At 40.9% G+C, this 23,217-nt stretch overlaps 1 protein-coding gene across 4 annotated transcripts in view; it reads right to left on the minus strand.

Annotated features, from left to right (window-relative positions):
- The window catches only part of TRPS1 (transcriptional repressor GATA binding 1), a 224,904-nt gene that overhangs the window by 139,705 nt on the left and 61,982 nt on the right, over nt 1–23,217 (minus strand). For all 4 annotated transcript variants that reach the window (XM_064154176.1, XM_064154177.1, XM_064154173.1 and 1 more), the window contains one exon: nt 19,421–20,024. In XM_064154176.1, the coding sequence (XP_064010246.1) occupies nt 19,421–20,024 (604 nt within the window). The remainder of the gene's footprint in view (nt 1–19,420; nt 20,025–23,217) is intronic.

Genomic DNA, 23,217 nt, shown 5'->3' on the forward strand with positions numbered 1-23,217 from the left:
GCTTTCAGACAGCCTGGGCCTTCCTGACTTTTCACTAGTTAGCCAAGCAAGAGGACACACTCCTTTTCCACACCTACATACACCTCATATGTGTTGAAGGATTTGTCCTCAGTCTTAGCCAAATAAACTCCTTAACTTTTGCTTTCATAGGATCAACCAGGTTGGAAGAGACCTCCAAGATCATCCAGTCCATCCTATCACCCAACCCTATCCAGTTATCTAGACCATGGCACTAAATGCCTCATCCAGTCTTTCTTGAACACCTCCAGGGACAGTGTCTCCACCACCACCCTGGGCAGCCCATTCCAATGGCAAATCACTCTCTCTGTCAAGAATGACTATCACTTTGCTCTACGCAAAGACTAGTACTGGAAACGCAACTTTCACCTTCAGTGGCCTTACACTATTCCCTTTATAAAGCTATGTCACCCTAGAAATGTAGACACATATATTAAAAATGAAAAATAAAATTATTAATAAAACTGTACTTATTCCATGAGATGCATGGAATGGAGATTCCATGATGCAAGTTGCCTTGTTGACTAAAGCCACGTTAGTATTTCCCATTAACTGACAAATTATGTTTTTCAGACAGAAGAGTCATTACCCACAGATATGCCAAAGTTTTAATCCCTACCTGCAGTGATAAGACTGAGACACAGGCACTCCTTTTATTTTTATCACCTTCTGTACTTGCTGTGTAGTGGTGTATGTGTCTAGGCTTCCTTCAGAGTTATTCAAGATGGAGCCAATACAACGAGTGATAAAAAACATTAACAGTTGTCTGACTATATACAAATATGATTTTGGATGAGGTAATTCACTTTTTGTACTTCACAACTGTGTTGTTTAAATGTGCACTGGCTCCAAGAATCCTAGACAGGTAGTTCAGGCACAGACACCTCCATCACAATTAGATGAGATGAGTCCCGCCCTGAAAGTCTCACGGCACAGGGTAACTTCAGGAAGGGTTTTTTTTCCCTAAGATCTAGGGATCACTTCCTAGAGCAGGAGTCACAATCAACACCAGAACTCTTATTTATTTCACTGAAATCAGGTTCAGGTCAAATAGGGTAATAAAATAACATGGGTTAATAGACCCAGAGACAAACCACTGCTTTTTGACCTGGTGACTTGGGAAGGACACCAGCTTGGCACTTGGGAAGAAAGAAAGGTCTTCTCTATCATATTTCAATGTATGAGCAATTAGAAATCACATCCACAGTTAATCCCTTGTTTACATTTTAGGGCTTTGTAGTTAGTCATTTTTTTTCTACACCTGGAAGTACGTTTCTGTCTTTCTGGACAGTGCACCAAATTTCATGTTCTGAACTTGCATGTTAGCCTTTTGAATTCATATTCTATCTGAAATGTTGATGTATGTCAAACACAGGATATTAGGCATATTCAAAGCAATTCTCTGTATCCACACAGCCCTGTTCTGGCTTTCACCTTGTAACAGGAGACCATGTGCATGTGAAAGCCCTATCTTCTACACACAATTTCTAGTTCCCAGGCCAGGTGTAGACAGCTTCCTTAGAGGACTCCATCTGTTTTGAAGCTGTGATATGCTCTTTTTTCCCCCCACTGCTGCTATCCATATACTCTTTATCCCCACTTCATGAACTCTCCTAACATGATTTTTCTATCCCTTTTGTAGTCATAATGCCACATAGCCCTTCAAGTCATCAAATAATGGTAGCAGTGGCTTAAAAAAAAGGCAAACTGTACTCAGAGAAAATAATGGTCTTAAACAATCTAATATTTCAGCAAGAGTAGGATAAAATTTTAATTCCTTTTTGGACTGCTTTATATTGACAGAACTGTCAGGGTATTTCAGGTGTTTGCACTTCCAGTGTTACTAATGGAGAATAACCTGGATCCTTCAATAGTTTCTCCTAGAAAAGGATGACAATCTGTACATACTAATGGGAGATGGGTGTAGCCACAATTCCTTCATGTAAACATGGCCTCTACATCTGCAGAAAGATGACAGGAGCTTTAACTGAGAGCTATGACTTCTTCACACTTCAAAAACTTCAAAACCATCAAAAATAAAGAGCATTTTCTCTCTAGGATTAATTTGTGCAATGCTGGGCAGGATGATCAATGATGAGGTTATCATTCTTTCCCACTGTTGCTATGTTTCTATTAGCTGCATCTCAACAGCCTCTTTAAGCAAACTACCTAAATTCACTAATCTAAATATGGTATATGCTATATATATATATAGCCTAGGGGGTTTATAATGTGTATGGGTATATTCTGGGATTATATAGAGCTGGGAGTATCACACTCTCCTGCCTTTGTACAGTACAAAGAGAAACCTCCAGCTTAAGAGGAATCGGTCAGGCTGAAATATCCTTTCTGACATTTTACAAAGGGCAAATCCAACTGTTAAGTTTTTCTTTCTCCATCTAGAGAGATCATATAAATATATCTAAGAAGTCATGGACTAATCTCTTACATACACCCTTGATTTAGTCCATCCCTGCTCTCCTTTGACACTAGTGATAGACTTCTTAGTCATTTCACTAAGTTTACATATTTTCTCAGTTATTTCTAACAAACCACAGTTACATGGCAGGGAGATGAAAGGTTGAGCAAGATTCTCAGGGCTCATGAGTACAGTCCCTAACAAGGCACAGCTGATCTACAGACAGACAGACAAAGATATCAACCATGTGTTGAAAATAAGAAGTTGCAGTCAATTCTCTCGCGCCAGGGAAGGGGGGAAATAGCACAGTGGTGATGTCTGAACAGCGAGAACAACGCTGCCACTTCTCTGGACCTGTGTCGGCCCAGTGATAGGAGTGTGTTGCTTACACAGGACTGGTTCTCATATCTATCTCCTGTTCTCACCATCTTGACCTGACATGAATGGCTTTGAAACCATTTGTCCATGTCAGTAGCGCGACAGTATGACAGTAAGGCAGTTCAGCTGCAAAAGAACAGCTCTGATAGACAAGAGATAAGTGTACAGAACTACAGCTAGTTTGTATAAACCTGCTGCTGACCTACCTTACAGCCAACATTCTCAAAGCAATTTGCTAACTCTCATAAATCTCAATGTTCTTTAGAAATTACTGTGATAAAAATACGCATGATCCAAAGCACAAAAGAAATATGCATTTGTCCCAAATCATACAGCCCCTATAACAGATGGGGTCTTGGCTTCTTGTCCCAAATCATACAGCCCCTGTAACAGATGGAGTCTTGGCTTCTCCTGCCCTGTCGATCATACCTTCAGCTCCTTCTGAGAAAGTTCACTATAATGCACTTAAAAACATTCACCTGTGAAGAGCCATTGAACACTCTATGGCAAACATCACAGGATCACAGAATGTAAGGGGCTGGAAGGGACACAAAGATATTGTCAAGTCTAACTCCCCCCCACCAGAGCAGGACCATACAACCTAGCTCAGATCACACAGGAACACACCCAGACAGACTTTGAAAATCTCCACAACCTCTTTGGGGAGCCTGTTCCAGTGTTCTGTGACCCTTACAATAAAGAAGTTCCTCCCTTGAAGGAGGAACATCCTGTGCTGAGTTGAGGTGGAACATCCTGTGCTGCAGCTTACATCCATTGCTCCTTGTCCTATCCCAGGGAGCAAGTGAGCAGAGCCTGTTCCCCCCTACCTGACACCCAGCCTTCAGATATTTATAAGCATTTATTAAATGCCCTCTCAGTCTTCTCTTCTCCAGACTGAAAAGCTCCAGGTCCCTCAGCCTCTCCTCATAAGCCATGTGTTCCAGTCCTCTAATCATCCTCACATATCCAAATATGCCCAGTAACAGCAAGATTCTTGTAGGCTGATATCTGATGTCCTCCTGATTATTGTGAAGCAGTTCTCAGCAGAAACTCACCTCCGTCACTGACATCTCTGCAGTCAAACAGAATCCCTCCCTTTCATCAATTGAAATGTACGTTTCAAAGCATTGTAAAGAGAGAATCATAGAATCAACCAGGTTGGAAGAGACCTCTAAGATCAGCCAGGCCAACCTAGCACCCAGCCCTATCCAGTCAACTAGACCATGGCACTAAGTGCCTCATCCAGGCTTTGCTTGAACACCTCCAGGAACAGTGACTCCACCACCTCCCTGGGCAGCCCATTCCAATGGCAATCACTCTCTCTGTGAACAACTTCCTCCTCAAGCACAACTTGAGACTGTGTCCCCTTGTTCTGTTGATGGTTGTCTGGGAGAAGAGACCAACCCCCATCTGGCTACACCCTCCCTTCAGGTAGTTGTAGACAGCAATGAGGTCACCCCTGAGCCTCCACTTCTCCAGGCTGCACAACCCCAGCTCCCTCAGCCTCTCCTCATAGGCTTTGTGTTCCAGGCCTCTTACCAGCTTCATACTCAGAAAAATGAAGGTGGCATGTGTTAATAGCTATCTGCACTGTTCACAGACATTGCAGGTCATTATAAGGAAGATCAGTTGCCATTAAAAAACAAAAACACTTAAAAAGAGAAAAGAGTGTGTTGGACAAGTATTGATTTCCCACATTACTTTCAATTCAAGCACACAGAGAAATTCTTTGGTATATTCTTCATATGCTACACTTCTGGCAAGTCAACGATCCAAAATATTATCTTGCATTATGTAAAAGAGAATTAGCAGTTTAGCTACAACTTTGATGAAAAGCATAACTCATGCTTAAGAGCACACCTTGTGAATGGTTTTAGCACTGTCAGTTCAAAATGAATCACTGAAATCAAGGAAAATATTAAATCCTTGCCAACATAAAAAAAAAAAAAAAGATAACTAGGCTAAAATAAGTCTATTATCATTTATCTCACCAATGTATTTGAGCACTGATTGAGAACATATTTTATTACCTATGAAAGCAGTTCACCTATTGACAAATGACTGCAATTTGTACTTACTATAAACTTTTAAATAGAGAAAGTTCATGAAGAAGAATTCACTAAAAGAACAAACTCCAAAACTTTCATTGTGGACTAATTACAATTATTTCCACAGACAATGAGGGCCTATATACTGAAATAAGAAGTCTGTATAGTTTCAGGAAGCAAATCTTCAGCTCTGACACCCTGCAGCTCCCAAAGGCAAATAGCAAGGCAAGGCAGCCTTGCAGAGGGGGAACTGCTCCTAACACCGAAACACTACAGCTCTAGAAAGCAGCATCTGGCCCTGGGGCTGATGGCCTTGCTGAGAGGCAGAAAAACCTCTCTGCCCTTCAAGTCAGTCATCCCCAGATGAAATAGCTATTGCCAGCATAGCTAAGCCTTGTCAAAGATTTGGGAGACAAACTCTGCACCTCCACAAGAGGTGGTGAAAGAAGACTCTTAGAGGTAAAACCCCAGAAAGCTCAAGTGTCAATTTTCTCTTACACAGAAAAGTTTTCACAGGTTCCTTGGATGGTTGGTTTGTTTTCATGTTGAGAATTGTGTGACTTTTCCTGGCCTCTATCTTACCTTTTAGGAATCACAGCATCACTGAGACTGGCAAAGCCCTTTGAGAGCACTGAGCCCAGTCCTAACCCAGCTACCATAAGCACTAACCCATGGCCTGAAGCTCCTCACCTCCAGGAGTTCACCTGCTAAGGGACCTCTGATGTTCACCCAGCCCAGTGGTGCTGCAGCTGCCCTGGCAGCAAGGCTCTGGCACAAAGCTTTGTCCCTGGGGACAGGAGATGAGATTCACTGGCAGGGTGAATCAGACCAGCCCAAACTGTACAATCTCCCTTCTGATCCTCAAAGCTCTGGGAGGGTTCCATGAAGGGGAGAATGTCCTAAAAAACCAGGAAGAAACAGGAAATTCTGACTACAAGAAAATACAACTTTAATTCTTATTTAGTAACCTTTTTTCTCTTTTCTGGCCAGAAGGATATGCTTATTCCTGTTTCACACTTTAAGAAATACAGTTATCAATATTTTTTTTTCAGATGTAAAGTGGGTGAGTTTCTAACTACATCATTTATAGGCTCAAATTATTATGGATGCTTTGCAAATATTTCTAAAAAATTATAATTATCGGATTGAAAGCAGATGCAGGTCAATGAAATATAGCAATTCACACCACTATCAACAAAAAAGTCAATACAAACAACGACTAAAGGCACCATATGACATTCCAATGGGAGGAAAAAAATGTTCTTCACTTTCTGCTTAGACGTCTTGCTTCCTTTATCAGCAGATGGCAAGCAACTTACTAGTTCAATCCATATGTCTGTATCTGATAGACAGTGTTTTACAAGTCTGAAATTAGTTTGAAACATTTTGATGTTGGCCAGACTACAGAGGAAACCAGGATAACTTTGTCTATTAATGAAAAGTTGGTTTTGTCATAACAAATACTTCCACAAGCTACTACCCATCCAGACTCATTCAGTCGCTAATGGAATTTGTACCCAAATACATAATCTGTGTTTAACAGGCTAACAATTTGTAGTTTCATCCATTCTGTTCCTCTGCTGTGCTCCAACATGTCTCTTGCTACTAGCTGGAGGTTTACTTAGTGGTGCCGATGAAAGCAAGCGAGGCCAGGAGAATATTTTTGGTAGGAAGCATATCAGATCGCTGGGGCCGGTTATGTGCGCGCTGGTAGGCATTCAAGAGAGAACCTGTCAGAGCAAAGCCCGTGCAGACCAGTACCCTGGCTCCAGCTGTGGCAAAGTGCAGAAGCCAAGAAGATCCAGACTATTCTATTTTATCTCTCCCCACCAGGAAGCCTCCAGCTGTGATGGAGGCAATGTGTATCTTAGGAGAGGCAGAGCAGAAAGCCTAGACTGGTCTTACAGCAAAACAAATGGCTCAGGCTTATTTCTTCCAAAAGAAAGCTCCACATTTTGAGAACTCCAAATATTTTTATTATAGAAAACTGCTAAGGAAAGACTGGTGGTAGAGGAAAAGTCAAACCAAGCTAAATATCAAATTAGAGGTTACAGTAAAGTCTCCTTGCAACTTAGAGAATCATCATAGTATCATAGTATCATCAGGGTTGGAAGAGACCTCACAGATCATCGAGTCCAACCCTTTACCACAGAGCTCAAGGCTAGACCATGGCACCAAGTGCCACGTCCAACCTTGCCTTGAACAGCCCCAGGAACGGCGACTCCACCACCTCCCCGGGCAGCCCATTCCAGAAGCAAAGAGGGAAGAAGATCTACACTGATAGGAACAGATTAACAGCAGCAGTCTGGAGGCATTCACATCCAAGCAGAGCACGAGACAGGCCCTGTAAGCTCTCCAGGCTTGAGGAGCCCTTTGGTGCAGACAGCTTGATGGATACCCTGTTAACTTCCTATACCTTTACAAAACCCATAGAAACTCATACAGATAAAATATTCCTCAACTCAGTGTTTTTTAAACTGTACTTTGGTTACAATAGTGAATTACTTGGCAGACTGGCTTCCAAAATGGTTTATGCTTCACTTCTTAAGGAGAGATCACTAAGAAAGCCTTCAAATACCTTTAGCATTGATTAGGACTTCAGCCTTCATCATTGTTCAGTCACTAAACTTACACATATCAGAATCATTTCAGTCCAGAGATCTACACCAGTGTCAACTTGGGGCAGTGAAGTCATAGAATCATAGAATCAACCATGTTGAAAGAGACCTCCAAGATCACCCAGGCCAACATAGCACACAGCCCTATCCCATTAACTAGACCATGGCACTAAATGCCTCATCCAGTCTTTTCTTGAACATCTCCAGGGACGGTGACTCCATCACCTCCCTGAGTAGCCCATTCCAATGGCAAATCACTCTCTCTGTGAAGAACTTCCTCCTAACATCCAGCCTATACTTCCCCCAGCAAATGAAACACCTCTCTGAGAATATGCAGTTGGTCATGAGGTTTGCCTAAAACTGACTTTAACATGAGGAGTCATTTAGCTGAATATTGTATCAAGAACCTTGAGATAAGATTTAATAGACATCGATAATCCTCCTCATTTCTATTGAAGTTCCTATGTCCAACCTACTGACAGGTGTTATAGATAACCACTGCCAAGACCTCTACGCTTCAAGCATTCAGTTGGCTATTGGAAGGCAAAGGTAAAATGATTATTAAATTTACAACCTCAGAGGCATGAAAAGATCTACTTTAAAAAATATCACTATCAAGATTTAAAACTTCTGCTAAGTAGAACTTCATTTTCTGTAATGTAAAAATCAGTAAAGCTGCAACATACTCTTTGCTTTAAAAATGATTTATGTAAGACCTACAAACCATTTAATAACTGCAGAAATTGTGTTCAAGTGGTAAAGCTGTTTCATTTTGAATTTCAAAACTCTCACTTGTAAAATTTCATTCTAATTTAAAACCCTGAGTTAAAATTAGTACACACACCAGTAAAACACACCGACGTGAAAAATATATATGTAGGTGTCAATCTGTTTACAAGCCTTGAAGCCTTCAAGATTTTAATCATGTTCTCCATTAACTCTCCCCGTCCCAAACGCTGCATAAGGTAGAATCATAGAATCAACCAGGTTGGAAGAGACCTCCAAGATCATGCAGTCCAACCTAGCACCCAGCCCTAGCCAGTCAATCAGACCATGGCACTAAGTGCCTCAGCCAGGCTTTTCTTCAGCACCTCCAGGGACTGTGACTCCACCACCTCTCTGGGCAGCCCATTCCAATGGCAAATGGAAATATTTGATTTTCTAGCATACTTGAGTCAAATACACATAAATTTCTGTAATACACTAACAGGTTTTGTGCTACTATCCATTGAGAGCTTTACAGGTGTCCATCTTATTTATCAGCTGCAGAGAGGAATGCCAAAAATGGTCACTGTACCTGAGTCCATTCACAGAATCATAGAATCATAGAAGCAACCAGACTGGAAGAGACCTCCAAGATCATCCAGGCCAACCTAGCACCCAGCCCTAGCCAGTCAACTAGACCATGGCACTAAGTGCCTCATCCAGTCTCTTCTTGAAGACCTCCAGGGATGGTGACTCCACCACCTCCCTGGGCAGCCCATTCCAATGCCAATCACTCTCTCTGTGAAGAACTTCCTCCTAACATCCAGCCTATACTTTCCCTGGCACAACTTGAGACTGAATTGTGAAGAAAATGCTTTTCGCACTAAACAGGCTAACTAAGCTCACTCTGCACAATACTAACTTTTAAACGAGGTCTGGAATTTATCCACTTTGCACTGGGAGAAGACCTGCCATGAAATACTGAAGAAAAAAAAAACAGAGAGAATCACTCAATATTTTCTCTTCTAATTCAAAAGCAAAAACTTCATGAACATTAAAGCACTTACTATCAGGGAAAAAAAATCATAAATATGTAAAGATATTATTTTCCATATGTTTTATAAAGGGGATAATAGTGGTATATTAAGTTTTGCTTTGATTTGAAAGCTTTCACCTTGCGGTGTCTGCCTTACAGCTTTTTAGTCATGTACAGACTGGAGCAGCAAGAGCTTTGAAGTGCCCAACTTGCAGTGAAGTTTCTAACATTTATTTAATAAGTCTGAAGACGTCTGCCTGTGATTTAGTATAATTTCAGAACAAGCTCAGAAATTCAACCCAACACAAAAGGATACAGTTCCTCTGTGGAAGAATGGGAGAGTCGTTTGAACACTCTATGGCTGCTGAGGCACAGCAAATTCTGAGCGGCGTGAATATACTCTGGCAACACGACCAAGGGAAATTCAAAACACTGGTTGTATAAATGATGGCACTCAGAATTTAAGGGAAACAAGACACAGTTTTGTATAGATGAGTTGTTGATTTTTTTTACAACTAATATAGTTTCAGTGATTCACAGCCAATTTTTATAATGGCAATGAAGCAGCTGTGATCAAACTCTATTTGTAGCATCATAATAAATTTGCTCCCCACCTACTAAAATTAGTTCTAAGCATCCAAAATTCCCATTTGAACATCTGACTGAACAAAACAGGCAGAGCTCCATGCCAAAAAAATGGAGGAAATAGATCTAAAATATGCCATTTTTTCTCACCAAAAATTGTAGGCTCCCAGAATAACATGTGAATTAAAACTCAATCCAAGCTTGTTTGCATTGCTCTTCATTCCCATTCATAACAAATTCCTTGACAAATGTTCTGATTATTTTTCTTTTTTTTCTCACTTTTTTTGATTAAAATACAATTTTCAAATCACAGCCTTGCAAGGAGAAACAGCCAATAATACAAGCCATCTGAAAACAGAGAGGGTGGAATTTTACTCTCAGCAAGTGCTGGAGGCAACTCACATGATTAAAGCCTGCACTGCAAACTACTGTTAAAAGACTTCTTCTCATAAGCGAAAATGTGTAGTTCACCACTTACACATCAGAGGCATATAAACCAAAATGAGATCAATGTCAAACAAGAAATGCAAATGCCTCACTTCAAAATTCCTGCTCTTTTTGTTATTTCCTGGCTGAAGGAAAGAACAGAAACTTTAACAAAGTAAATATTAAAATTATAATGTTTCTTTTTTTTTTTTCACTCATATTCTTGCAAAAAGCTGCATCACTGTGCCTAGAGAGGTTAACCAGGAATATTGACTCAGGACGCTTACGCATCAGGCTCTTCTGCTCTTGCCTTTTGAGATAGCAAACTGCCCACTGGGCCCCCCAGTTTAGAAGGGATGTTGAGATGCTTGAGCGTGTCCAGAGAAGGGCGACAAGGCTGGTGAGAGACCTCGAGCACAGCCCTACGAGGAGAGGCTGAGGGAGCTGGGATTGGTTAGCCTGGAGAAGAGGAGGCTCAGGGGTGACCTTATTGCTGTCTACAACTACCTGAAGGGTGATTGTGGCCAGGAGGAGGTTGCTTTCTTATCTCAGGTGGCCAGCACCAGAACAAGAGGACACAGCCTCAAGCTACGCCAGGGGAAATTTAGGCTTGAGGTGAGGAGAAAGTTCTTCACTGAGAGAGTCATTGGACACTGGAATGGGCTTCCCGGGGAGGTGGTGGAGTCGCCGTCCCTGGGGCAGTTCAAGGCAAGGTTGGATGTGGCACTTGGTGCCATGGTCTAGCCTTGAGCTCTGTGGTAAAGGGTTGGACTTGATGATCTGTGAGGTCTCTTCCAACCCTGATGATACTGTGATACTGTGATACCAATACAATCGGGAGACTGAAGTGCAGAGCAGCCAAGAAATCACAGGGAACTGACCACTTAACTAGTTCAAATATGATTCACAAACCTGTGTTTTTCAAATCTCAGGTAATACAGGGACAAACTCACTCAGCAAAGGCTTCAAAGCCCCTTTGCAAGGTGCCTGCAAAATGCTGCACAGCCTGGCTGCCACCAAGCCATTTTATTCAGAAACCTAATGTTACAAAAAGAGAAAACATCTTTGTTCTCTTCCTATCTTTATGTGCCAATTACACCCTGTCAGACCTCTAAATAATGGAATATGGAATATGGAGTACCTATCTCTATAGATTTATATTGTGTACACATTAATATGTCACTACAACAAAGACTACCAGATTATATACATAATGCTAATTAGAGAAATCGTTTTAAAACATCCTCAGAACTATTTAGCCATTAAAAAGCTTCATTTTAAAAACAGAACTTAGTACAAGAAGTAAATTAATTACATTAGACAGGAAATTGTTCACTAAATCAATTGAGCTACATTAGAGATCTTAAAATGAAGACTACTTTCAGCATAGCCACACGCACATTTTCAGGAGTGCTAAGGTAACAAAAGACATTCCAGAAAGCCTTTGCATATCTCGTGTATATATAACAACTATTTTCCACAGCTGCCATTTGTAAGTGGGCATAATAACTCCTAGATACCTTCACAAAATGCACAGAACATGTGTGTGCACTATTTATTCATAAATCTTTTTTTTAAAAATCTTTACTATTTTGAATTTGTTCAGATGTGGACAGCATCTGGATTCCTTCAAATCAATAATAGAGTGCCCCTGTCTCAGTCCAATAAATTAACCATTTATTTGCTGTCTATCACAATATCCCTCCTCTAAAAGAGTATATTTATTGTGTCATTTCATTACCAAAATGCACGCAGAGCATTGTCTGAAATTCCACATAGAAAGCAGCTCTGCACTTCCAGCTGTTGGGAGGTATCTTCACATAGATTTCCCCTCTTCAGCACCACAGTATTTCAGGTTAAAAAGGAATCATGCTCAATCCTTGCCTGCATTCATCTACGAAATTTCATTTTCCATTGAAAATTTGTAAGTTAGCAGCAACTTCTTTCCTTGAACATGCATGTGTGTTTCGTATTGTTCAACAAAGATTATCCTTAGTCTCTAAATACAATGGAAGTTTCCATTTCTCCTCAGGTATACAATGCTAAGGACTTCTAGCAATAAGGAACAGCAGTAGGTCTGTATAATGGTTATATGTGCACTTGATTTCTCTACAGTTTGGGAAATCTCGACTAATTATTGGCATTAGTAGTCATGTGAGAAGCTGCATTTACTTCCTTCCCCGTTTAAACAAGGCTTCCCATTGACAGTTCTCAGAAATGTTTAGACTGGAAGGAGCTGCTGCTGCACTGTTTGCCTTTGCAGTGCCCACAGCTGTGCTCCATATACTGACACTGCTTTAGCCAAGCTGTGTCCACCGTCAGCACAACTTTTCACTCATTTAAAACTTCAGAAATGTATTTGAAGACAGAAAAAAAAAATAATAGCTGCTTACCAGGATAGGTCATACCTAAAATAGTACCACTTCCTCATTTAGTGTGTCCAGTTTGGAGCAAGGAGATATAAATAAAAAGGCTGCAGGACTGGGTTGTCCTCAGTGTCAACATGGGTGGCTCAGTAGTGAAGGAGGGCTGAGCCAGGATGGAGAACTCTCCAAGCTCCATCCCAGGGTGAAGAAGGCTCTGGCTCGCACCATCCCACACCGAGAACTCTTGTTCAAGCTAGGATATAGTGTGGGGGGCTCCTCTATGCCCAGACTGCACCCAGTCCAGAGCAGTGCAGGTTGCCAAGGAGACCTGTATGCTGGCACCAAGGATACTCCCACTGCCACCATGCCAAGTTCAAGAGGACGGCTCTGGCTCGCACCATCCCACACCAAGAACTCTTGTTCAAGCTAGGATATAGTGCGGGGGGCTCCTGTATGCCCAGACTGCACTCAGCCCGGAGCAGAGCAGGAGACCTGTATGCTGGCCCAAGGATACTCCCACTGCCATCATGCCAAGTTCAAGAACTACTGTTCCCTGCAGCAGTTGTGGCACAGAGAGACTGCCCCAAGCACCCAGGTGATGTCTGCCCAGCAAAGCCAAGCCCTGGCACAGGCAGGCAGCATCCAGGTGACAACATTATGCTGTTCCTCCTCGCTTCCACCAATGCTAGTGCACCAAATACCATATTGGAGAGTAAAATTAGAGATACTCTCCTATCCAAACTAGGAAGGAGAGTAAAAAAAAATTAACTGCATTTGACACTGATTGTCAATCTGTTTTGGCCACTTGGCTCCATACAAGAGAGCACTCTTTTGTTCTTGTTTTCATTACTGTCTCTCCCATACAAATGAAGTAGCTTGGTTTAAATCAAGAATTATCTTGGCTCATCCTGCTTGAATCACTGCTATTGATCACAGCAACTTCAATAAATCCTGCTGCTCACACACAGCAGCCTGGGGGCCTGTACCGCTCTCCCCAGCCCTTTGTTCCACATTCTGATTCACCTTTTCATCAGCGATTTTGACGTAGCTGCTGCCCTTTCGCAGCATTACCGAGCCCCACCCAAATAATGATTTTATCATTGAATTCCCTTCTAAACCACACTTCGTAAAAGTGAGAAGAAGGGAAAAAAGAGAAGAAGAAGGAGGAGGAAAAAAAAGAAGTCAAAAAATATGCACTGACGGGTGGGTAAACATGCAGAAGGTGGGGTTGTCTCCGCACATGACAGACACACCCCACAGTAAAACCAGAAACATGCCTTTAACTGGGCAGGTTAACATTTTTCTAACAGTTACTTTCTAGTCCTATCTGATCACTCTGTCAGGATGAGTAATGCAAAACATTCAATTTCTTGTGGGTTTGGTTCCAGTAGTTACTAAAAGCAGCCAAGTACATGTTTGTTTCTAAACTACTTGAAACCTTCAGAAAGTTATTTTAGCTTCACTCCCGAGCCCTTCACCAGCACGGAGATTTTACTCGGCTCAGTTTTGCGCAGGAAATCTGATGCTTCAAACCCATTCCGCTTCAAGTCCTAATTTTATTTCCTCTTTCTTCTTGTTGGAGGATTCTTGATGTTTTCCAGGCTGTAGTTATACTTTTAAAAAGTAGTCCACTGATTCCCCAGGCTGACTTGTGGAAACAGGTGCTTCTAAATAAACCCAAAGACTTTGGCAGATCTCTGACCTGACGGAGCTCTGAGCATTAGTGAGACACATTGCCTGCTGAGTTCCCCTCTGCTAATTAGAGGACCTGTATGGCAATGAATGGCCTTGACTATAAATACTTCCTGAAAGATCTCTAACAGAGTCAGAGGAAATGGGAAAAAAATGAGATGAAGCTCCAGAGAAACCATTTCAGATGTTTCTTCTTTAAAGAGCTGCTATTTTTCTTTCCCAAAGTGTCTGAGAGATGAGACGCAGCATCTGAGACCTCCTCGGTCTATTTAAGTCTATTTAAATATACCTCCTCGGTATAATTAAGTTGACCTCCAACTTAAATATAAGATACATGATAAAATTATATGCATTAAATTTATGTCTATAGATATACCATCTTGCTATCAAAAGGTGACTGGAAACAGAACATAATGTCAAAGTGCAGAAAAACTTCCATCCATTACCCTGTAGTGACCACTAAACCAACATCCCATTCTGTACGCGTGAACCTTCCAGTGCTGCCTCCTGTGCCCCTGCTAAAGGCAGCAGCAGTACTTCTACCAGCATCACAGAGGCAGGTTTTACTTCAAAGGCATGCCATCCTTCTGGCCAAGAACTGAACATTGGAGAAGGCTTTCAGAAATCACAAAGGCCAGTTCAGCATTTCCACTGCTTTGCCATCTGGCATCTAACTCTGTGGATAGCAGGAGTCAGTACTTTATAATAGGAGAAATGTGCTTCACTGCTGAGATTGTGTCTCATGTGTGCTACACTGATATTAAATCAATTGTAAGTAGATTTACTATATACATAACAATTACTCATTTTAAAATCAGCAGCCAATCTGCCACACAGGAGAATGTAAAACAGAGAGAGGGGAACCTACTTTTTCTGATTTCCTGTCTCCCTCAAATCTAAAGCCACATTACCAACTCTAGGCTGAACACTGTATGAAATATCAGAAATGTAAATATCACAAGACAAAAAAGAAAGAAAAATGGAAAGTTTCTTGAAATGCTGAGATTTTCTGTAGTGTGTGAACAGCCTGCTCACGACGGTGCAAAATAATCTCGATTTAATAGAAGAGCTGATTTTATCCTTTGCCCTATATAAAAAGCTCATAGCAAAGGTTAATATAACTTCAGTTAGATATTTAACACTACAGCCTGAAGCCTGCTTTGGACAAAAATCATCAGTACCTTTGCAATAATGTGAAGGTTTCTCTCCAGTGCTAGTTTGTAGATCGACTGAGCCACCTTTGGGTGATTTTCTTCAATGGGGGGGGACGGGTAACACCCAAACCATCACATCTCCCACTGATGGTACACAAATCCCCCCATTACATTCATGAATGAATTATGAATTAATCATAATTCATTAAATCATATGAATTATGATTAAAACAGGGACATCTCCCTGTTGCCTTCAGGCCTGTGTGGTACCATAGGACACAGTGATATCTGCTATTCTGCACATGCATCATTCAAAGTACAATGCAAGGCAGCAGTGTCTACCGAATACCATACTGGAGAGTAAAATTAGAGATACTTTCCTACCCCAACTAGGAAGGAGTGTAAGAAAAATTAACTGCATTTGATTGTCAATCTGTTTTGGCCACTTGGCTCAATACTTTTAGGTGGGTTAACTATGTCTGTGTATATGTCTGAAGGCTCAGGCTGCAATTCTAATTTCATGGAAAACTTTTTTTTTCCTGCCGTATCCACACATACCAAAACAGGACACTCCATTTAAAATCAGTTTAGCAAGAAGTTCCTGCTGTCCAAGATCTGTGCTGTCAAAGCATTAAACAATCTGCTGGGCCTGATGTCTGCTGGCTGCCAATGTGCTACCCAAAAAAAAAAAAAAAAAGGGCAAAAAAAGAACATTTTTGCATTTCAATAGACCTTCCAGTATCAACAAATCTTTAAACTATAAAATCAGCTACTCTAAGGAAGAGCAGAAATAATGTCTACATTGTACCATGCTGAGGTAGGTTTTTTGTAATTCCCATTTGCAAAACATACTGATTCACTCGAAGTACAGCTGCTGGAAACATTTTAATAAGAAAAATAAATTCAAGCTCCTCACAGAAGTGTACCAAGCCCCTGAGAAAGATTCTGTTACATACGCGCAGCTTGGAAGCAAAAAGGTGCACCCACTGCATATGTGTTCACACATATGCGGCATACAAGTTAGTGCCACTGCACCACCCCCAGCTCCCGAAAGGTCAGGAGCCATTCAATCTTTTAGCTGCTAAAAAGGAAAGAAATCCTGCTCTAAGGGCTCCCACGAATAACCTAGTGTGGCACAGAGTCTGGGGAGGGAACATGTCCATCATGTATGGAAGGAATGCAAGAAAGCAGCATATAAAGGGCTTGCATAACGCGCAAAGCTGAAAAACACCCTGAGTAATTTCCCAAAGTTTACAATTATCCTGTAGGCATCAGGGATTTCTGTGGGTAACTGTAGATTTTCAAACCTTCACCAGCCGATCTGTATCATCTTTCACATTTTATTAGAACGCTCATCATTCCTAAACTCAGTAGCCGAAAAGCTCACTTGCAGTGAGCAGGATCTCTACGAAGAAAATGTGTAAAGCATGCCCTCCCCTTTCCCTTCTCCCAGTCATGAGAGAGCTGAAAAATGAAAAGCACATGGTATTACTGTGACTGTCAAATCACTACACATCATTAGGATAAGCTGAACCACTTCATAAATACTGAATAGCCACTACAACCATAGAGATGTGCTAAGAACTTTTTTAGTCCATTTCTCTCAGTGATTATTCAATGAGTAATCCCAAATTTTTGGCTTCCTCTGTGTCAATCTTTGAGGAGGAAAAAAAATAACTGAAGGTGTCCACAGTGATTTTATTGTTGGTTTTGTTTCCTAGTCACCAGTTGTCCTGAGATAGAGCATTTTATGGGAACATTTGCAATTTAACACCAGAATTACGTATTAATTTGATGTTTTGCTTTTTAAAAGGCTCAACTTCTAGCACAATATTAGCTACTTCTACTAGCTAGTTCACATTCAAATAAATAATTTCTCCAGAAGTGGACAATCATGACAGATTTGCTTCACAAAATCATGGCAGATTTGCTTCACAATATGGAGTTGATTTTTTTTTTTCCAGTTTAGAGAACTACACATTTTAGCTTTTTTTTAACTGAATGGAAGAGAAAAGCCTGTTCTTTGCTCAACAATTTGTAACTCTGTCTGGGCCAGGTAAGCTTCCAAGCATATATAGTGCATATGTGTCTGTCAGACAACACCTGACACTAAGCTCCCACTAGTCAAGCTGACCATCACTGTGTCTTCTTATTTCTGGCTCCACTACTTCATCCCATATCATTGTCTACAGAAAACTAAACCAAAAGCAAAATAAAGGGATCAGGTTTCCATGTTCTTTTACATAGAATTACTATCACTCTGAGAATCACACTCCATCTTCCACCATCTCCTACCCTTCAGATCACTCCTTACCCTCAGGACTTTGAATTCTGTGATACTGTGATACTCACTATTTCCTCCTATCTATGAAATACATTAGGGATTCTATCCTACAAAAAAAAAAAAGAACTTTCCTTTTCCCTGTCATTGTAGCAGAGGTGCTCCAAAGCCCTAATCGTTTTAGTGGTCCTTCTCTGGACCTGCTCCATGGAGTCCACATCCTTCCTATACTGAGGGCTCCAGACCTGGATGCAGTACCCCAAGTGAGGTCTCACCAGAGTAAAGTGGCAGAGTCACCTCTCTGGATCTGCTGAACTTTTGATGCAGCCCAGAAGAGCTGAAGTACCTTGTACAGCATGACTCCTGCCACTGGTTGGATGTATGCATATATTTTCACACATATTTCCAAGTGGTGGAGAGAACTGTAATCCTCCAGTTCATTGCGAGCACACACCCAGGTTTGCAAAAGGGGACCTGTCATACTGTAACTGCTCTTCATGCACTTAAAACCTGACAAAAGTAACTACTCATGATCTGAATGGTACAGAGGAATATGGTCCCCCTGAGCTGCATGCATGCTTTAAGTGACAGACACATTAGTTTACAATTAGGACAACCAAAATATTTTTCAAGACCACTGACTTACTCTAGAAAGAGATTGTAAGACCTGTATGTACACAAAGACAGATATACCAATGCAGAATCTTACCAGATCATGGAATAAAACACTTGTCTTTTCTTTTGACATGTTGTTCGTTCTTAACAGCAACAGATATCATAAATATTCTTATAAAGACAGCTATGAAAAAACAGATAAGCACCACTTCCATTCTAGTGACGTTTGGTTGTGGACTGACCACACTTGTAGCAAGTTTCTACAAGTTCAGATAGGGAAGAGCTCCTGGAAACAGTGATGACTCCAGGATAAAGGCACTCACATGTCTCCCTGTTCATCTCCTCAGAATTTTCTTTACTAATTTCCAGGGGGAAAACATACCTTCATGGAAGGGCAATTCTATACATATGAGTCCTTTTGTTTAAAAAAAACAAAACAGAATAGGAATTGTTTGGTGTGACAAATACTGCTTTTTCTTATCACTCAAGCTCTTTCCTTTCCCCTTTTTTTCCAAGGCAACTATATAAGTGTTTAAAATTTATATATAATTACGTTGCTTTACATAAAATAAGGAGGTTAGCTTTTTTAATTAATATTTACCTCAGGTTTCACATTCCTAGATACTTCATAATGTAAATTTTTGCTTGAGTGTGAACTGTCACACCACCAAAAAATCAAGAGCTGATTAGTTGTTTCAGTGTAACAGATGTGCAGCCTTCTGGGGTTCTAAACCTTCCTTTTTCAAATGCATCACCAACCTGCACGATTAGCAGGAATGATTAAACAAAATTCAATGAGCTGAATAACAAAAGCAGAAGCACTTGCTTACTAATACCACATCAGTATATATATATATATATATATTGTTTTATGCAAACATTTTGAACATTTACCTGCCAGTTTATCTCTACAAGTTTGTCTTCCAGTCTCCTTCATTTACCTTGTTTTTTTTTTACCCCACGCATAATAAAATCCACCAATCACCTTACTCTGGGACTGAAGAAACTGTCTGCATGCCTAATTAAACACAACATACATGTCATCATAAGAAAGAAGGTAAGAAAAGAGAGCTTCCTACCCGTAATAAGGACTGGGATTCATCCTTTGCCTTGCTGTCCCCGGATCCAGGGTAGGGCTGGGTGAGCTGCCCAGCTTTCTCTGCTGCTCCGGCAGGCACGCCCTGCAGGAAGCCTTTGCTCTCCACCGCCAAGCCGTAAATGGGCCGTGCAAGATGGGCAGCTTCTACGTTTGGACTATCCCTTAAAGGCTTTGGCTGCTCTTGGCTGACAGACACTGGGGTCAATAAGCCTAAACTGGCCTGTGTGTATGATGGGCTCCCCCTTAAAATGTCTGTTCCTCTCCAGGTCACACTGCGAAGATCATCGCTGGAACTGTCAGTCCAACTTTTCTCCTTGAGCACTTCCTTATCTTCTATCTTTTCCCTCTTCACTATGCTGTCAGATATGGGCTCCCCCATTTTGGGGTCTGGATTGATCAGACTGTAGACCTTGAGGTCAATTTTTGGCTCCTCCTTGATAGATGAAACGCCATGACTGTCCTCCCCATTGGCTGTAGTGACATCCATCTCCTGACAGTGCACAGTGTTGAAGTGCTCTAGTAGTGACTGAGTGTCAACAGCTGTGAAGCTGCACTGACGGCATTTGTAGCAGTTGTGTACTCTCCTGGAAGAGAATGAGAAGTGTATCAACATGAAAGTCCCCCCTTATCCTTCCCTCTTACAGTGGTTTTATCTACCAAGATGAAGAAAACAAATTCACAGCAAATAAAGCATGCAGGTTTACTTAAGTGTCTTCTACGACATGGAAAAAAACCTGTTGGTTTTACCTTTACTTGCAACAGCTTCCTACTATTCATTCACAGACCACCACACTGTTCTAAAATCCCAGTCAACACTGTGTGAAGTTTGTGGGTTTTTTTCTTTTCAGTTTGCTGCAATACACTTTTCACTTTCTACTGCAGTAGAACACATTTTTTCAACCAAAATCAAATAGAAGAGGATGGTTTTCACTGTATAAAAAACCACCATTTCATGTAATGCAGATCTTTGGTAGAAAGCTAAAAGGTTTAAAATCATCACTTTGCTTGCCACCAATTTCATACAGTTTTGACTGACAAAGATGGAACTCTCTTTAACTTACAGATAAGGACACAGCAAAGGAGAGAAGGCTTTACTCAACAGACAGTACTTACATGTCCTCTATGGACATTTTTACACAACTTTAAAAGACACTGCTCCAAAGAAGCAGCAAAATAGTTGGCTGCATAACTAGAAGCTGTGCTTTCCTGTCAAACACAGAAACACTTGGGTATGAGCTGTGAAGCAGCGTAGAGTAACACATCCTCTTGGTTTTATTCTAAAAGCCTATATAATACAGCACTGCTAAATTATGTAAAGCATATGTTGCCACAGGAGAACAACATGTTACCCATTTACTCTATCTGTCATAGGAACAGAACACTGTTTATGAGCTCTCCAACATTACTATGAATAATTGTTTATAGCACAGGAGCGGTCAGAGCCCTCTGACAGGCTCTGGGCCCCACTGTGCCCAGCATCATACCAATGCAGAGTAAAATACTGTCCCTGCCCTTCATCAAATTGTACATAACTCCGTGAAAGCTTCTCCCTACAGATACACTCACACATCCACACCCCAGGCTTTCCGACTTACAGCAGTGTTTTCAGCCAAGCTAAAAAACCGAGCCTTTCGTTATCCACACAGGACAAAACTTGTATGAGAAATCTGTTACTGCCCTGACAACTCCAATTGTTAGAATTAATTCTTTTGAGGCCAAAGCTTAGTCTCAGCGAAGTCAATGGCAAAACTCCCATTGACTTCAGTAAGAGCAGGATTTGGCTCTCAGTGCATCCGTAGAACTGGAATGATACACAAAGTGTCCCTTTTAGAATATGATAGTTTAGAAGGGACAAGTTGCCAAACTTATTAAACCCCCTTGTCTTCCTCCTTTCCTTTTGTTGGAAAGACAAACCATATGTTATTTACATTGTCTGATTTTCTTGCAGTTGTGTCAGCATACAGACATGAGTACACATTCAGATTCAAGCTTTTTAGCCCTTGTGGCAGTATCAGTTTTCTTGTTGTCATTTTCCATACTTCTATTCATTTTAAGGGACTAGATGGGCTCGTCCAGTTATGTGAAAATTACAGTCAGCTATTCTCCAAGCAGCCTTATGGCAACAAAATCTACTTGTGGGAGAGCAAGCCGTGGGTTAAAATCCTGTTCCTGGCTGTGTTCCTTTTACTTCATTCTACAATTGCATTTCATTAAAATCAGCTTGTCTCTCAATGCAACACTAATATATTCTCTCTTGCAACTTCATTCTTTTCTAAATTGAGCTGAATTCTCTTCTGAATCAAACAGGAAAAAAGGAGGGGAAAAAAAAGAGAGAGTGCCATCTGATCAAAACCATTTTATAAATACAAAAAAAACCAAGCCAAGTTGTAAAGAGGGTCGGCCCTGTAAAGGTGGGATACCATCAGGGAAGTCCAAGCTAGACAGGGGCTAGTTATCTTAAAAGCCAAGTTAAACACTTGAGAGTGTTTCACATGGAGAGTGTATGTGGTTGAGCCATTAGCCCCCAGTGGGGCTAATGGCTCAACCACATGCACTCTCCATGTGGAAGTTTATCAATCCTTTGGGAGGCTACTTAGCCCTAAGTGTCTGTTGTTTAACTTGGCTATTTCAATAGCTAACCCCCTTTCCTAACTTGGCTCTCATGTGCAGATATCACACCTCCAAACAGCTGATCTTTTTCTGCCTAACTTCCCCACCCCCTCTCCCTGCTTCCACGCTGGCTAATGTTTTTGATCAGGAGCAGTATACATCACAGGAATGGTTCCACACTTCTGAGGCCACAAATAAATGCTGAATATTAGATACAGTTGTAACTACGTGGCTGAGGCTCAGCTAAAATTGCCTTTATTCCAGTAAAGGTTTGTTCATTTAAATTACTCATGATTGCTTTAAACAGAGTCCATGCAAGCATTCCTTTATTTTTTTTCACAAGAATGTGATGGGCACTGTGATGTGGAAGAGATGAGAACTGATTTAAGTAGATAGCAACCAAATATGCTGGTTTTTTTTTCTCAGGACATACTTTTCTAGTATGCATTAAAAAGTAATCTCTGTCTGCCACCGACACTATAAATCTTCATACTTCAAATGGGTTTGTCCTGCATATTATTTTATCCCCAAGTTCCAGAAAGTAAGTTTGGAACTGTCCAATCTAAGTCATAGACTCGAATAATAAAATAGTAACTATCATCAGCTATTAGAGAACTTTTGAAAGCTGGAAATCTATCCCTTCCAAGAACAAGGCATACAAAGAAAATGTTTTCATCTCTGACTGTTTTCACTCCACCCTGATAGCAATCAAGGAACCAAGCTGGCAGTGTTTGAGTTCTTTTTATACTAGAATCAAACCTACTCCATGTTTCCAAAGTTACACATAGGTTTGTGCACAAAGCTCCTCAAAACTAAGCAACAAAAATTTTGGTATTCTATTTTTCAAAGTACACAATAAGCACTCCCAAGCATTAAGTGGAAGTTATAATTTACAGCTAAAAATCATGGCTATACCATTTGAAACTATGCATTCATTAGGTGCACACAGTGTGCTGGTATACAGCAGATCAAAAGAGATATGTTTGAGGCAAATCTCATCGTGGAAGAAAGTGATGTAAATGAAGAAGGAAACAACATTCTGCCTTTTGTGATCTTGCTTATACACCTCTCCTTTTTGTGATCTTGCTTATACACCATTCCAGCAAACTAACAGCAAATTCAAGCCAAAAACTGGCATTGTCTTCACTTTGGCAGTGGGATTGGCAG

Source organism: Pogoniulus pusillus, chromosome 14 (genome assembly GCF_015220805.1).
Source record: "Pogoniulus pusillus isolate bPogPus1 chromosome 14, bPogPus1.pri, whole genome shotgun sequence".
Lineage (NCBI taxonomy): Eukaryota > Metazoa > Chordata > Aves > Piciformes > Lybiidae > Pogoniulus > Pogoniulus pusillus.